Raw genomic sequence first — 16,423 nt, forward strand, 5'->3', positions numbered from 1 at the left:
GTTTGCAACAATAAAAATTCTATGATAAACATTACCAACACAAAAAAAGAAAAGAAATGCCAATAAACCAGAGCATATTTGTCTCCCATCCAAGAATGCTGGGTGGACTAGCCAGACCCTCCTCCGCAGCGCTGTGGAGGAAGGTCTGGCAAAGCGAGACTATACCACCTTCAACCTGCAGTCGGAGCTCCGTGGGGGGACCTTTATATTCCAACCTCACACACACATCTTTTGTTCAAAATATTATCCCTCAGTGCATGCCAGTTTAAGTTAACTGTGGCTAGCATACGCTTCCGTTCGCTGGGCGTCGTGGTCCACGGCTAATTCCTTCCGACCCAGTGTCCACTTGTGGTACTGCAATGGGGTAAAAAGCATTTTTCCCATAGACCACCAGATGTCTGTAAAACTGTCGAAATGACACCTCAAACTGCAAACAAAGTCAATTATTTGTATAATGAATTTGCAATCGGTGGTATTTTAGATTTGTAAAATTAAGAAAAGCCATTTGTATTTGCATGACAACATCCTAACGTAAAGTCTATTGAGGCCAGAGGGAGAAACACTGTGCTCTTCTCAGTGGTTTAAAGCGGGCGGGGCTCAGTGAAAAAAAAGCCATGCATCAATAAAGATGTCACAATATTTGAATCAAATGTGACGGCAGTTAAGAGGTTTGATTATCTAACCACTACTGTCACTCAAATCTGCACCCACAAAGTCATGAGTCTGTTGAGGACGTTTTTTTTTGTGAACTTAACCTTTAATAGCTGCTTATAGTCATTTATATTCAATATCATACAGAAATACTAAATATTTCAAACCAAGTTGCAGGGGCTTTAACTGAATTGACATTGTGCGTGGCATTACAGTAGCGGAAGGTAAACATTTAAAACAACTTGACTGCTGTACTTGATATTCAGCATTAATATAGCAGCAAGCAAATATTTGCTATGTGAAGATATAGTAGAGTGAATTAATTCACACTCCCTGTGTGTGTAATCCAAATTTCTCTGTTCTTTGTTTTGAAAGCCGGTCCGGTTGGGGGTGTATGTTAGTGCATGCTGCTGTGAAAAATCTTCGGTACACCACGTGTTGAGGAATGGTCTTTGAGAGCCATGTGGGGGCAATCCCACTCAGTATTTCAGGTACAGACCTTTTAAGAAAAAAACTAGGCTAACTCTTACGGATACTTTCCGAAAGAGCATCAGAGAAAAAATCTAATTGTGCAGAACAGAATGCATTCTCAAGGTTCACTTAGAGAGAAAAGCCAAGGCAATTGAGCAACAAAGCAAGAAACAGTTAAGTAATCTGATTGTTAAAAGATGACAGTTGGCATCAGCAGCTTGGCATCAGCAGCATTGACTAGCCAGCTAGGGCTTATTAGCTTGCACTAAAGCTACACTGAGTATTTCAGTTCCTGCCAGTGGGCTGACCAAACCAATGGGGTTTTGGCATTTTAAAATGGGCTAGTTGGGTTTGTTGATGGACAATTTGCCCTGAGCTATGATCATTTTATTGTGTAATGCATTGTTACAACCCTTTCAGTTAACAGTAGAAAAATATATGCTTTATATCATAAGCAGCAATAATAATAACAAAAAAAACTGTAAAACTCTGAATGACTAAGTGAACAGAATTAATACTGCTTAAATGTAATTTAGATCACATAGCCAGTTCTTTGGCAAGTCTTTTAAAAAGAGGAATGTTCAAAAATGTACTTGATACACAGGTTTTATCCAAACAAAGAAAGCATTAAGAAAGCATTAATCATACCTGATGGGAACTTAACAGCAATGGCGGTAGCACAGTGATGCTTATTGTTCATGCTCTGAATATTAAGTTAATCCTCATGTCAGTCCTTTTTTTTCAGACAGGGACAAAGCACAGAGACTTTGTTCATCAGATAATTAAAACAGTTCACTAGTAGCAAACAGTTTGACAGTGGAGCCAGACCATAGGGACTAACTAGCACATAATGACACTAAAATAGCCGACAATGTGTATTTCAACATAATACATCCTACATAATGTAGGTGATATGCAATACAAGAGATACATAACTAATATTTGAAGCACAGACATTCAGTACCAGCGAGTAAATAAAACAATTATGTTTTTTTTCTTCTTCTTTTTCACATGTCCTCCTCTGGGTCTGTAATCCATGTCTGGTGAGAAGAGTTCATCGTTCGGTCAGCTCCCAGAAGTCGAGCATTTACCTTTAAAGTATAACCAGGCCCAGTGTAGCCACCCCTGATCTCAGCCTCCAGCATGTCTGCTACAGAAGCCCTCAGCCTGAGGATGTATTTATGCCAACTGCTGGCCTTTTTAAAGCTGCAGGATCTGCTTAGTGTCCATGCAATGCAGCTTGGCTGTCCAAGAAAAACACAGGGATCCCAGTGGATGGCTTAATCTTCTTTTTCATCGTAATAAACTACAGACTGGTCTGGATCTGCTTCTTCGCCTGTTTCTCATAAGTGGCCTTATTTAACATTGCCTCTGGTGACATTGTACAAGAGAGGACGAAATGTCTTGAAGACACAAAATGCTGGAAAAGCATGAAAAAAATCTGGTTTGAATGGATATTAAACATTTCCCTAATGTTCTCCTAGACACCTCAGACATTAACAGTGGTGTTAGGGGTGCAGGTGTTAACTTGTGGGTAAGGACAGAGTTCTGGATGTCAGGTGCTGCTACAGTTGTTGTATCATAGCGAGTGGGGTCTAAAATCAGCTCCTAGATGACGCCAGCGGCGTAGACCACCGGCCCTTGGGGGGGCAATGTATAGCTATTATCAGACCGGCCCTCGCGGCCTCGAAACACTACCGGCCACCCGGGAAAAGTCTTGACTCTCCTGATTGCCACTCTGCCACTGGATGACGCCCTTTCCTCCATCCCTTTCTGACGACTGCGACAAGGACAGAGGTAGCCTTTCAGGTGCATGCGCACCTTGCTGTGCAGTGAGGCATAGATGAAGGGGTTGTAGCATGCAGAGCTCATAGCCACTAAATGACAGCAGACTTGTAAGACATTTATGTGGCGCTTCCCTATGATGTGGAAGTCTGGGTCCAGGTCCAGCAACAGGTTCAGCACCTATAGAGTGACATGGAAAAATTACATGTAGGTTGAATGCTAATACTTAGTGACTCCATAACTTTAGATAATTTACTCTTGCTCATTTCGGCATTTTTCACTAATCACAACAAATGCAATATTTGCCACTCAAACAACAAATTTATCAACAATTTGCATGACATAATGTTCACAAAACGCTTTAATGAAATGGGCTCCAGGTCTGTGAAACCCATCCCGCTACAGTACACTCTGTCCCCTTCTTTCATTATTATGAAAATTAAATCTTAATCTCTTAGGCTCTTGCATGGCTCATTGTGGACGTAATGTTGGTTTTGTGGACCTGATGTACCTGATGGTGAGGTTCTGTGGGTAATGATGTATACAATTTAATCATGTCAGGCTTCATTCTTTTTTATCACTTCACTGCTGTCCAGTTTATGATTTGCTAGCAGGTACCTGAGGAATGTAAACTTAATCTCCCCTTCAGGCCTAACGCCCAAATCAAGATCTTCCACAAATTCCATGGAACAAGTAAGAGAGAAGTAAAGTTGAGCTAAGAATGCCTCACAGTTTGGCTTTAGTTTAGGATCTAACAGTCTGGATCCAAGACTCACCTGCAGGGGCAGCCAACACAGGGCGAAAGCCAGCACTGAGGCCACCAGCAGACAGAAGGTCCTCCTCCTCCTTTGGCTCCAGCGCTGCTGGCTGTTGGAGGGCTCCCCAGGTACTGAATAGCGTTTTAGGCTGACAGTAATGGCACAGTAGGATACGCTGACCGACAGCAGCGGGATCATATAAGAGGCTATGAGAATGAAGCAAGAATAGAGCAGCCGCAGATTGCCACTATGTGGCCAGATTTCCTCACACACTATCAGGTTGATGCCATTGGGTCTCAGGTCCAGATAGCGTGTGTAGTGAGAAGGAGGTGCAGCCAGGGCCAGAGATAAAAGCCAGACACCCAGAGCCACTGCACCACAACCCCATGCAGAGATCCTTCTCCGAATTGGGTGAGCTGAGACAGAAAGGGAAAAATAGCATAGATAAAAGCATCAGAGCAGCACATTATTCCATACAATAAAGCCACCATGTTTAGATATTCTTTTTAAAGTTAATAGCATCTTTCAAATGAAGGTGCAGTCTATGTGTTGATTTCAGCCCATTTGAGAAGGAGTAATCAGCATGCATTGCTGTTTATCACAGTGTCACAGTGTCAATTTTACAAATAGTGGGTTTAAAAAAGACTTCTCACGTATAAAAATAATGTGATGTCCCTTACCTACAACAATGTAGCGATCCACAGCAATGGCTGTGAGTGAAAGCACTGATGCAAATACTGTGGCACATTGCAGCAAGGGTATCAAGTGGCAGAGCGGTTTCCCAAAAGCCCAACCACGGCTGTCAAAGGCATAGGACACAGTCAGTGGAACACAAGTCAAACACATCAACAGGTCTCCAGCTGCTAAGTTACCGATGAAAAAGTTGGTGGCATTGTGGAGTTTCTTGTCAGACAAGATGCAAGCCAACAGGAACGAGTTTCCAACACCTGCCACGACCACTACGAGACAGTAGAGAGGCAGGAAGAGAGGTTTGAAACGTAGAAGAAGCTCCATGCCTACAAACATGTCCAGGGGGTCACTGTGGTTGAGTCTTTTGCTGCTTTCTTGTCTTTCTTGTTCTGTATTATAGCTGGTGTTACCCGTCACATTGAAATCCCCTTCCATGAAGATATCCATGTCTCTGGAGGCCAACCTTAAAATAAGGGAGAGCATAATCAACAATAAATTTAATTAGTACTACTAGGAAGTAACCAAACCTCACATTTGGTATTCTTAAGGGATGATAATCAATATGCATCACCTGCACGTGTTCTATAGGGTTAGGGGGTGTTGTTGTGACTATAAGTATCAAAAACTGAGGAGGATAACGCTGTTGGATGCTGTCCTCCTCTCCTACTTCAATGCCGAAAGAATCTATCTCTTTCTCTCCCTGACCCTGTCTTTCACTAGCTTGACAAGCCTTTATCCCAGACCCACATCAAGATGTTGGGTCTGGGAACTCACCATTGACAGGCAGTGGCGGCGCCAGAGATGTTCTTTTGCTGGTGCTTTGGGGTTGCTGGAAGTTTCAGTGAGGGTTCTCTGAAATATTGAGTTTCCCTTACCACAAATAGGCTAACGTTACACACACTCGCGCAACAACCCAGTCTCACTTCAGTTCGTGATGGCATTACGAAATTAAATCTATTAGAACGTGATACCATTACGTAATTGTGAAGATTTACGTGTTGGGGTCACGTTTTATATTAATGTATTTCAATGAGAAGCATCTTACGTAATCACAGCACGAAACTTTCTGCAACTTGGCTGCAACAGAGAAGCTGGATACAGCTTTGATATTATTGGTATTTTTAGCCCAATAATCGCTGTTTTAATCAACATTTATTCACCAGATCTTATCACGGTTTATATGTATTTCTTTTAATGTTATTATTTCGGTCTATTTCAGACAGAGAAGCTGGATTGCTTTGTTGTTTATTGATATTTTTAAAACTATAAAGCTACATCTTTCAACATGTATTTAGCTGTTATCATGGTATGCATTTCTTTATTTTAATAATATTATTTCGGTCTTATTACCAGTGAAATATTACAGTAAATAAGACTGAACAGTAAGCTACTATATGAGCCGAGCTGGGCGCATTCAAAGCCGATGTCCCACGATGCAATGCGGGGATTCATTCACAGAATCAGACGGCGATCAGCGGGACTATAACGCCAGTATCGCTTCAATGTACGTAAGGGATAATGTAAAGCGTTGTTATAGCGAATACAACAACGACGGGGTGATTAGGACCCCGACGCCAATCTTCTTCTAGCGGATTTATTGATAGCTCTCCTCCGGAGGGAACAGAACTGCGTCCATGGCAACGCTCTGCTATGCATGGCAACGGTGTGTTATACTTAGCAACGGTCCATTAAAGGCAATCCGTAGATGTACAAGATGAACAATTGAATGCTCTACAGTTATTCATTACCCAGCATGACAATGCCATTATCAGCATTCTCCGTCTTCAGCATCCTCACGGACCGAACCAAAGTGAAGCTCTGCAAACTCTTCAGCTTTCTTCGCATCTGTGAACACCGTCTCTGTGCCATTAAAAGTCACTCTCAATTTCGCTGGAAATACTGTCCCATATCGCACTCCTGGCTTATCTCGAAGCATTGCTCTGGCTCTGTTAAACGCAGCTCTGCGCTTTGCCACCTCAGGCGTGAAGTCAGGGAAAACACGGATCCTCTGACCGTTAAACGTAAGATCCTTTCGTTCAACAGCTTTCCTAAGGATCGTTGTCACATCCCGAAAGTAATGCAACCACACTATAAGCGACCACGGCGGCTCTGTGCCATCCGGTCGCTTACGTAAAGCCCTGTGAGCACGATCAACTAGCGGGCAATCCTTAAGTGACAACGCGTCCTTCAGGAGTTCCGAAACAAAAGTGTTCATCTCTCTGCCCTTCTCAGACCCTTCTTTCAGCCCGGCTTTGTCTCCTAGATTGCCCCTCTAGATCCATGCACTTGTCTGTAAGAAGATTCACTTCAGTACATAGGCGTTTCACCTCCAATTGAAGTTTGGTTATGGCATCTGAAGAGTGATTGCTGAGCGTTCTAGGTCGGCCAGAGTAGATCCATGTTGCGCGGACGCAGTCTGCAAGGCCAGAATGGCGACTTGAGTTTCCGATTTGAGAGCTGATATTTTACCTCTGATAGTTGTGGCATTCTCTTCAATGCGCGTGTCAATCGTCTGACAAATCTCAACTTTGGTAGCTCGTAGATCCGAACGTAACAAGTTAATGGCTTCCAGGACTGTAGCATCTGCCGACCGTTGGGCGGAACATCGTCGTCAGGAGAGGTCGGTGCGATAGGGCCTGCCTCGTTCTGCTTTTTGAGGCTTGTGACTTAGAGCTCGCTTTCATCTTGAAGCCAATGAGTATCAACGAACCTTCAGCAAATCCAGCTAGCAAAAAAAAAAACTCTTTTTATGCATTAGTTATTGTTAAAAAGTCAATTTTACAACAATTTTGCGGGAGCTGCAGGGGAGTGCGACCTATCGACCCATAGCTCACTAGCGCCCTCTCCTGTATAACTTTAGATTCGGTGATCCATTTATTCACATTTCTGTAAAACACGTTTACTGTAATGCTCTTCTACGAGCTGGAGTTCTTGCATGGACCCCTATCAGCTGACTCCCCCACTGTGGCCTGGCTGTGCGATCCCCTGGTCTAATGTCATGTACAGCAGGGTGACGTTAAGCATCCTCAGCAGCATTCACACCCGTGGTCATATCACCCTCCTCCGGCTGCTTTTCTTCGTCCCGGTTGGTGACAAGTTCACCATATCTCTCTGTCTCATTTACAGATTTTGATAAAGTCTTCACACCTTGACGTTGAGGGAGTAAAAAACTATCCATTGCTAGCTAGACTCACTTCTCTAATCCTAATATTGAGCTCTTCTTCTTCTTTGTGAATACGTTACTGCGGAAATAAGGTCAAAAGTTCAATGTGTGCTGCCTTTGGCCGAATACGATCACCTGTGTTTTTTAGCCTAAAAATAATCGGTTTGTTTTATTTAATGTATTTATTCATTTTTCAAATATAAATTATACTATTTACACATTAACGATTTTTTATTTAATTATTTATTTATCAACCACAGCAATTTCTTGGGGGTGCTATGGCAAACCTAGGGGTAGCTATAGCACCCCCTAGCCCCTCCCTGGCGCCATCGCTGTTGACAGGGCTCAATCCGAGGGGCGGGAGAAACGGTTGTCTTTCAAATTCCCTCTGCACGCAATAGGATAGCGCTACAACCAGGCAGAGCAGCGAAGAAGGAAGAGAAGCTATAGTTGATAGATTAAACTTTTACGGTATCCGGTCGGCAAGAATGATTTCTGAGCCGTTCTTTTCTCAAAGAAAAGCTTAACTCCAAGTCTTCCAGAAGACCGCTGTTCCCAACAGCAGCAGCCATAGATAGATAGATAACACTTTATTGTCCGTGTACACGGAAATTTGTCTTGCAATACAAGCTCCAACAATCACCACATAACAACCTAAAAACAAAAGCTAAAAACATAGAGGCATCAATAAAACATAGATACTTAATTAATATGAGGGGGGCCCTGCCCTGCAAGAGTGGTCTTAAATAGCCATAAATATATAAATAAAGGTAAAAATAGACAAAAGTAAAAATAGGGGGGAACTATCACTTCTTTGCTTTCCTGTGTTGATTTTTTTATTTTTTTTATTATTCATTTATTCAGAACATAGAAATACAAACAAACAAGCCACAATCACAAATCCATCTCAAAAAACAGAACTGTTGCCTCGGGTTGAGCATATAAAACAAAACCTAGGAGCTTATATCTTACAAATCAGCCTAAAGAGTGATATAAAATAAAATAAATAAAACAAATAAATAATTTGTATCTCAAATTAAATTAAAAATTTCAAATAAATCAATCAATTCAAGGGCTTTTTTTTATCTTTAACCCGTTTCAATGACTTGCACAAAAAATTGAACTTATTCTTCCAATGGATCAGGGAGGGTTTGGTCTTAAAATATCTACATTTATGTATAAAATGTTTTCCTAGCAGCACCAAGTTGTTGAGAACAAAATCTACCTTATCTTCAACAAAGACACCAAACTTTATATCCTTCATTGTCAGAGGTGGTATTCCTGTTTTGATTCAGCATAGATGGAGACAGAGGAACAAATGAGTGTTTATATTTGTTCTTTCTGCAGTCTGGGACCCTATAGCGCCTCCCGGAGGGCAGGAGCTGAGTCCTGGGAGATTTTGTCAGCCAGTCTGACGATGTGTAATATGTGGCTGTCAGTGAACGCGTTCTCCACTGAACGTCCCACCAATTTGGAAAAAATCCTCAGGAGCCGTAGAATCCTGGCCTTCAGATGAATAAGCCCGCCCACCGACTCTATACACTATGCGATTGGCCTGACCAGAGTTTGGTTTTACCAGCTCGCAAGTCAACGGAGAGTACCTAGACCCCCTGGCTGCAAAATAATTTTGCTGCCGCCAGGGTGCGTCAAGATTTCTAGGCTAGTCTTTCACTGGTTGAAGCCTGAAAATATTGTAAACAAATTATTAACATAACTAATTCCACTGGTCGGACTGTTCAGCTCTGTTTCAGACTGATACCTCCGGTTCAGGCTGGTCCTCATCCTCAACACGTGCCGGAAAATACTTTTCAATACTCATCTGGATTGAAGCAGCAGACATTCAGTGTAAGAGTAAAAAATTACATAACATTATTTCTAATACATTTATTTGATTCACAGCTGCTACATATAGTGTTTTGACCTCGACAACCCAACTGCATTTTACCGCAAACTTGCTACTAGTTAACTTTCTAAAGCAGGTGCAATTGCTTGTTTGCTAAGAGTCAGGTCGGTGATTGTGAATGTGTGATTGTGTAAAGGTGTTCACGAGATAGATACCAACCTCGAGAACTTGTGAATTTCGCCAGCCGTCTTCTTTCCTTTATGGAGACAGACGCTGTGTGCATGGTGGGCTCGATGGTGTTTTAAGCCTCCAACGTCGCCTTCCAGGCAGCTAACCCTCACCTTAACCCTAACTATAGCCTAACCATTGTCGCGCTGCCTGGAAGGCGACGTTGGGAGCCCAAAACACCAAACACCGCACGGTGGGAGGAGGTGTGTGTGTGTATGTGAGCGAGACACAAGTGATGAGATGAGAGCAGGGAGAGGAAATGCAGCGGAACATGTTTTAAATAGCATTTAAAAAAAAAAATGTGTGGGAAACACTGGACATATTTCTGCGCCCAACGCTTTGTGATGTATCATTCAAATCAGTCCAGCCTGTAGATGGGCCTAGCTGGTAAGAGTCCACAGCCATAAAAAATATAGAGGGGAAGTCGCTGTGAACTCTTAAACTTAAAATGATTTGGTGTGTATTGAATTGTCAAGAATATAAAGTGTTAGTGCAGTCATTTTCTCAGAACTTTAAATGATAAAAGTATCTTGTTCTGTAATTGAGAATAATTGAGGACAAATCACGGAGATTAGTAGCCTATTGTAAAACTATATCTGATATTTTCCCGACTGACATTATTTTAGTAACCTACAGTTTGATAGCTGCCAGAATCAGTAATATAATATTTCCACTTTATACTTATCTACCTTCTTGGAGGAAAAGCACTGGTGTTATTACTAACATTAATACACATTTTTAAAATACTTTTCCTGCTAGGTCAAGTCAAAATATGTGCTGTAAAAAATATCTATATTCCAAAATAAAATGGCCATCTACTAATTTGGATAGTAAGATTTCAAAACCATAATTTTAACAAAGATGAAGGCTAATTGTTTTGTAAGAATTTAATAACTCCAATGCAGCACTGAAAACTCAGTGATTAAGTCTGGTATGAGTTTTTTGTTGTACGCTAATAAATTAAAACTAATAGCGTTGTTAAAATTACACTTGTTAACTGTAACAGCAGGGTATTGTTGTAGATATCCATCTTGGATGGAAAATGGACACAAAACAACAGGATCATGTTTTAGACCTACATTTTGAGAAATATAAATGACAGAAATCCTAAAAGGTAAAAGAAAAGCCAGTGTGTTGGGGAAGCTAAGGGAACAGTGACTAGCTTAAACAGGGTGCTTGTTGATCCGTTTAAGAGTAGGATTGTCTTTTCTATCCATCACCTGCAAACCATATTCTCATGCAGTTGGCTTGGAGTGACTGTTTTTAATAATTCTGTGGCCTTTTTAGCTTTTGCAGTTAATACTGAAAACACCAAACTGCCTCCATATGAGTAAACCCCTGCCTGCACTTCAAATGTCAACTTCTCTATCTTTTGAAAAAAAAAAAAAGAATCCTGACCTTTATCCACAGATATGTTTCCCATATATATATGTAATTTATTCTGGTGGCCAAATAGCTTTCCCCTAACCCCTTAACGCCGACTGTCGCTAATTTGCATCAAACCCCTTCCATTCCGACTGCAGGCGAGATAGCGTATGTATTCCCCCCAATGCCGGTTTGTTTATATGCGATACATACCTAGGAATCTTTTGCATGCACTGGTTTCTCGTAGGACCGGTCGGAGTGGGAGATACATCCAGTTCACGGAAGCAAAATTAACCCTAACCCTACCCCTACACCTAATCCTACCCCTAAACCTAACCCTACCCCTAACCCTAAATAAACTATTGTCAATGTTAGGGAGTAGGAGAGTGTTTTCTTTCTTGCCGTTGTCAAGATCCATGTATTTGTCATTTACAGTTTAGAAGTTCTAACAACTTTGTGACATGAATGAAATCTACTATGTGTTTTATTAATTTTACAATTTTGTAAAGAATTTTACCATAATGCCTGTTGTCGCTAATTTGCATCATACCTAAATTTATATCTATTCCATATGCTATAGACAAATTAACAATCTCAACTTAATTTAGCATCAGCTTGGAGCCAGAAACACACATAATATTTTGTTTATATAATTGTGAATAAATTCAGGCGTCAAGGGGCTAAAGGTTTTGATCTATGCTTTTCCTTAAATGTCTGCGTGGAAATGCAGTTGAAAGTGCATATTGATTGAAAAATTGCGAGTTGTATAGATTAAAAAGTGACTTTCTTATTCAGTAGTAAGCTCTGTGAATGCAACATTGTTTTGCAGCAAACTCTCTACTGTCAGATGACAGCTGGCAACCTTTAACCCTCTGGGTCGACCAACCCAAAATTCTGAAACAGATTGTTTCCTGGTCTGTCTACATCGATTTATGGTGTGGGGAATTGGCCTACTCTACTGTAGAAGGACATGTTGTAATGGAAGTCATAACCATGTCATCAGGCACGTGCAGGGGGGGGCGGAGGGTGCTTGAGCACCTGCCCCTTTGCCCCTTGCTGCCCAAAGTGCCCTTTTGTCAAAGCAAAAAAATAAATAAAAATAAAAGAAATTGTAATTAAAGGCCCTTTTGTAAAGGCCTTCCCAAATCTAGCTATTAGTAAAAATGTTTTTACTAATACTAATATTTTTTTCAATATCGCGCACACGCACTACTACCAGAAGGAGAGGATCTTCAATACCGCGGCTGCTGGTAAGTGCTGTTCTCAGCGAAGCGGTGTGTTTGTAATATTTACTCATTATTATTATTATTATTATTTTACAAGAACGACGTGAAGAGAGCATGGAGCTGTTGTTTATATTGCTGTGTGTGTGTGGCCCAGAAGTAAGGTTTAGTTGTTTTTTGAGGGAAAAAGGTGTCATGGGCGTAGAGGGGTCTTGTCTTTTTATGTTATTTGACTAAAAACTATTTATACTTTGAACTTATTATTATTCCAGTATTTATTTAAGGCGAGACACGGCAGGCAAAAACAGTTTTTTTCACTGGTCAATTTTGAGATTTTGGGATATTTGTCTTCAATAACATGTATTCTTTCAGAATTGTGGTGAAAAATACACATTTAGGTCTTTATTTTACTACACTTTGTCTGTTTGTGTCGGTAGATTTCTCCTAAATTCAATAAAAGTTGGCGTTCTAAATCATCGCCGTCTGCACCCTGTCATCTCATATACCGTTGGAAAGCTCTCTCTCTCCTCTACAATGCTGTCGGATCCAAATATGGCCATTTCCTTTTATCAGCAACCAATCGTGAAAGTAAAAGGGGGGATTTAACTCTAAATGCGCAATCTCATTGGCTGATGCCAATTTCTGACAACGTGACGCGCTCTGACATTTCCGCGGTAGTTCAGAATGTCGAAAGAAGTGCGTCGAAAACGGTCGAAAATCACCTCAGAGAAGACGAAAACAGTTGTCATTAGCAAGAAGACACAGGGGATTACAAGCTAAGACAGCAGATGATGAAATACCTTCACATAGTACGTTGATGTGTCAACTGTCGTTCAGAAAACAGGAGTTTTCAGACAGCGGAGGTAATCAGACTGACTCTCTCTCTCTCTCTCTCTCTCTCTCTCTCTCTCTCTCTCTCTCTCTCTCTCTCTCTCAGCAGTTTACAGATATTCATAGCCTACATGTCATATATTAAATATGTAGGTGTCAAATATATACTATTCTACTATAATTACTATAAAATACTAAACCAATCTGTAATTTTGGGATCCTAAGTGGCTGTGAGTCCCTCAGGCTGTGGCAGGCAGATCCATATTTAGCTGTCAGTGGAGCTGCTGTCTGTCTGATCCAGTTGGTGGTCGCTGAGCCTGTATTTAGTCAGGATCTGTCTCTTCTTCGTATCTCTGACAGTGTGAAGATACTCTCCAATGTTCTAAATATTGGTCTTTTGAATGATCACCATAAGAAGCTCATCCCTGTGTATCACCGGATGTCCAGTGACAGTGCAGCATGGAGGCACTCAGAATACCAACGCATGCCTCAACTTGGTTATATGTCTTTGTGGGGAAAAGCAGGGTTGTCTATTCTCAGATAAACTCCAGCAGTATTAGCAGCAGCAAATGCACTTAAGATTTATTTAGGATTTTACCAGAAAAGGTTTTAGACATTAATTTTAAAAATGTTGTATAATATTAATAACTTTATATTTTTATTGTGTAAATGTAACTCTTTTATTTGTAATTCAGTTTTTGCCATGAAAATATCCACATATGCTGATAAGGCATTAAATAAAACTATAATACTGTATGAAACGGGCCACGTTGATTTTGAATAATGACGATGTTCTAGACAGAGTTTACTATAACAGCTATTCTTTACTATTCTGTATAACAGAGAAGAAAAAGCCTTCAGATTGGGACAACTTAAGACACTTCAGTTTGTAATTCCAGAGTTATTAATAGGTGCAAAGAAAATAGTTTTTTAAACTTTTTACTAGGGCTGAACGATTTTTGAAAATAATCTAATTGCGTTTTTTTCCCCAAATATTGCGATTGCGATTCGATATTCGATTATTTTTTTAAGCTCTTTGTCTTCTGATTTATTGTTTGTCTTTGTTGAATAATACATTGTATAGTATGAACAACACACAATTACACACTAGACAGTTAAATAAGTAAAAACCCATACATACATATATACACACACATATATATATACATATATATGTGTATATATATGTATATATATACACACACACATATATATACACATATATATATATACACATATGTATATATATATATATATATATATATATATATACATATATATATATATATATATATATATATATACATACACATACATATATACATACATATACATATATATATATACATATACACATATATATATATATATATATATATATATATATATATACACACACACATACACACACATTTTTTAACAGTGCACAGAGAGGAGCTGCCTCCAGCCCCTCCCCCTCGTGAAGTTGCGTGCCGACACCGTCAACACTGCACTAGCTCAGAGAGGCTATTGTTACGTTAGCTGCTGCTGGTCTTGCCGTGGGATTAACTGTACTAATGACACCGTTGAAACCCCGCGGCCACGCTGCTGTGAAAGCTCCCCGAACGTCATTTATCAGTCTGGTTGTTACCCCTCTCAGTGGCAGCTCCTCCACTCATATCTTTATAACGGAGCTAACCGCTAACCGGAGCTAACCGCTAATCAGAGCTAGCTCGTTGCCAACCGAGCCTTCAGTTCTGCGTGCCTGTGTCCATTAACTGCATGTATGGACTCGAGCCCGAACAAAACCCGTCATTTTATTAAACTAGCTGTAAAAGATTTAAACTTCAACTCAGAATTGTTTGAATGACAGAGATCAGCTCAAGGTACGGTGTAGCGTTAGCGTGCTAAGTTGATGCTTTCTCTACGGAGTGCAGACTGATTTGCTCTCACGAGTCATCAAATCGAGACCAAATCGCAGCCTTTGCGATTAGGAAATCGCGTTTTAACATATCGCGATATTATCGCAAATGCAATTAATCGTTCAGCCCTACTTTTTACCTTAAAATGGTCTTTTCTATTCTGATTCTTTTTCAAAACTGCATAACAACATTTGCTGCCATATAAATACAGAAGCATCCGTATCGATACACGTATCAGAAAGGAATGTGTCACAATATATTGATGTATTGATATTTTGAGCACAGCCCTATTTAAAGCCTTGTTCCAATGTGCCCCTTTTATACTTTGAGCACCTGCCCCTCCAAAGGTCTCTGCACGGCCCTGCATGTCATGTTTCAGGCATATTTCTAAATGAGTACTAGATGTGGCACAAAATGCGTAAAGTCATAGGCCTACTTCAAACTTAAGCAGTGTATTTAAGCAAACTATTTTGGGTGACTTATCACTTATAAGACCCTTTCACATTTTACACAGTTTAATTCTTCCTGTAAATGATCAGGAAAGTGTGTTATGATTCGGTGCAACACATTTTTGGACAAGCTAAAAACAGAAAATGCCACATGTGGCAATTGTGATCTTTCATGCCTTTAGGGAAGCCTGACCTATAGACTGGGCATCACTCATCTACCTTTGTTAACTTACTAAAAGCCACCTACTCAGTTCCAGTGAGTAGTGAGGATACTGAGTGCATGTCTTCCTGGGGGTCAGTCATTCCTGGCAGGACATGGCTTTTTAACAACAACAAAAAACCAGCCAGCCTACCACTGTATTTTGAATGAGGAAATATCCAGAGAGGCACAACATGATTTGTATTTCCATTTACAAACAGCACCCAAATGTTTATGAGTCATAAATATTGCTGCTTATTCAGAAAAGTGACTGGATCAACTCATTGGTTTGTTCTCTTTGTTTTGAAAGTAGCTTTGACTGATCAAACTCTCCTGGTGGAAGTTAAACATTTGATAGCTGAGTGCATTGTAGATTGAAATGGTATGACTCAAGTGCTTTTAAATATTAAAGCTAATATAGCCCAATTTATAGTACTACAATTCAGCATAGACTACTTCACATGGACATCTCATTCCGTACATATTCAACTAAGCAGTGCATACAATATCTTGTCACAATATGTTTGCTGCACAGCGGAAAGAAGTACAATGTAATAGGTAAATTCATATCCATTCAGGATATATTAAAATTGTCTTCTGTATTATTTAAGGCCACCTGGTGTCGCAAAACGCAACCGACAAAAGTCACAGAATCCCTCTTCTGGATATCTGTTCAAAATTTAATGTCAATCCATCTGATAGTTGTTGTTAAGATATTGCAGTGTGGACCAAAGTGGTGGACCGACTGAGGGATGACATAGCTATAACTAGAGCCAAAAACTGAATAAATGAGTGGAGAAAAACCATGAATGCAGATGCTTTTAGGGCAGGAAGGGTCACTAAATGGTTTGATAATCATGAAAATG

At 40.3% G+C, this 16,423-nt stretch overlaps 1 protein-coding gene across 1 annotated transcript; it reads right to left on the reverse strand.

The window, feature by feature from the left end:
- Positions 1–2,730: 2,730 nt before the first annotated feature.
- LOC114552869 (prolactin-releasing peptide receptor) lies at positions 2,731–9,218 on the reverse strand. Its single transcript, XM_028573965.1, has 4 exons — positions 9,200–9,218; positions 4,346–4,816; positions 3,684–4,081; positions 2,731–3,087 (listed from the first exon to the last, which is right to left on the reverse strand). The coding sequence occupies exons 2-4, from the start codon at positions 4,800–4,802 to the stop codon at positions 2,731–2,733; spliced, it is 1,212 nt and encodes a 403-aa protein (XP_028429766.1). The 5' UTR covers positions 4,803–4,816; positions 9,200–9,218.
- Positions 9,219–16,423: the final 7,205 nt, after the last annotated feature.

Source organism: Perca flavescens, chromosome 3 (genome assembly GCF_004354835.1).
Source record: "Perca flavescens isolate YP-PL-M2 chromosome 3, PFLA_1.0, whole genome shotgun sequence".
NCBI classification, from domain to species: Eukaryota; Metazoa; Chordata; class Actinopteri; order Perciformes; family Percidae; genus Perca; species Perca flavescens.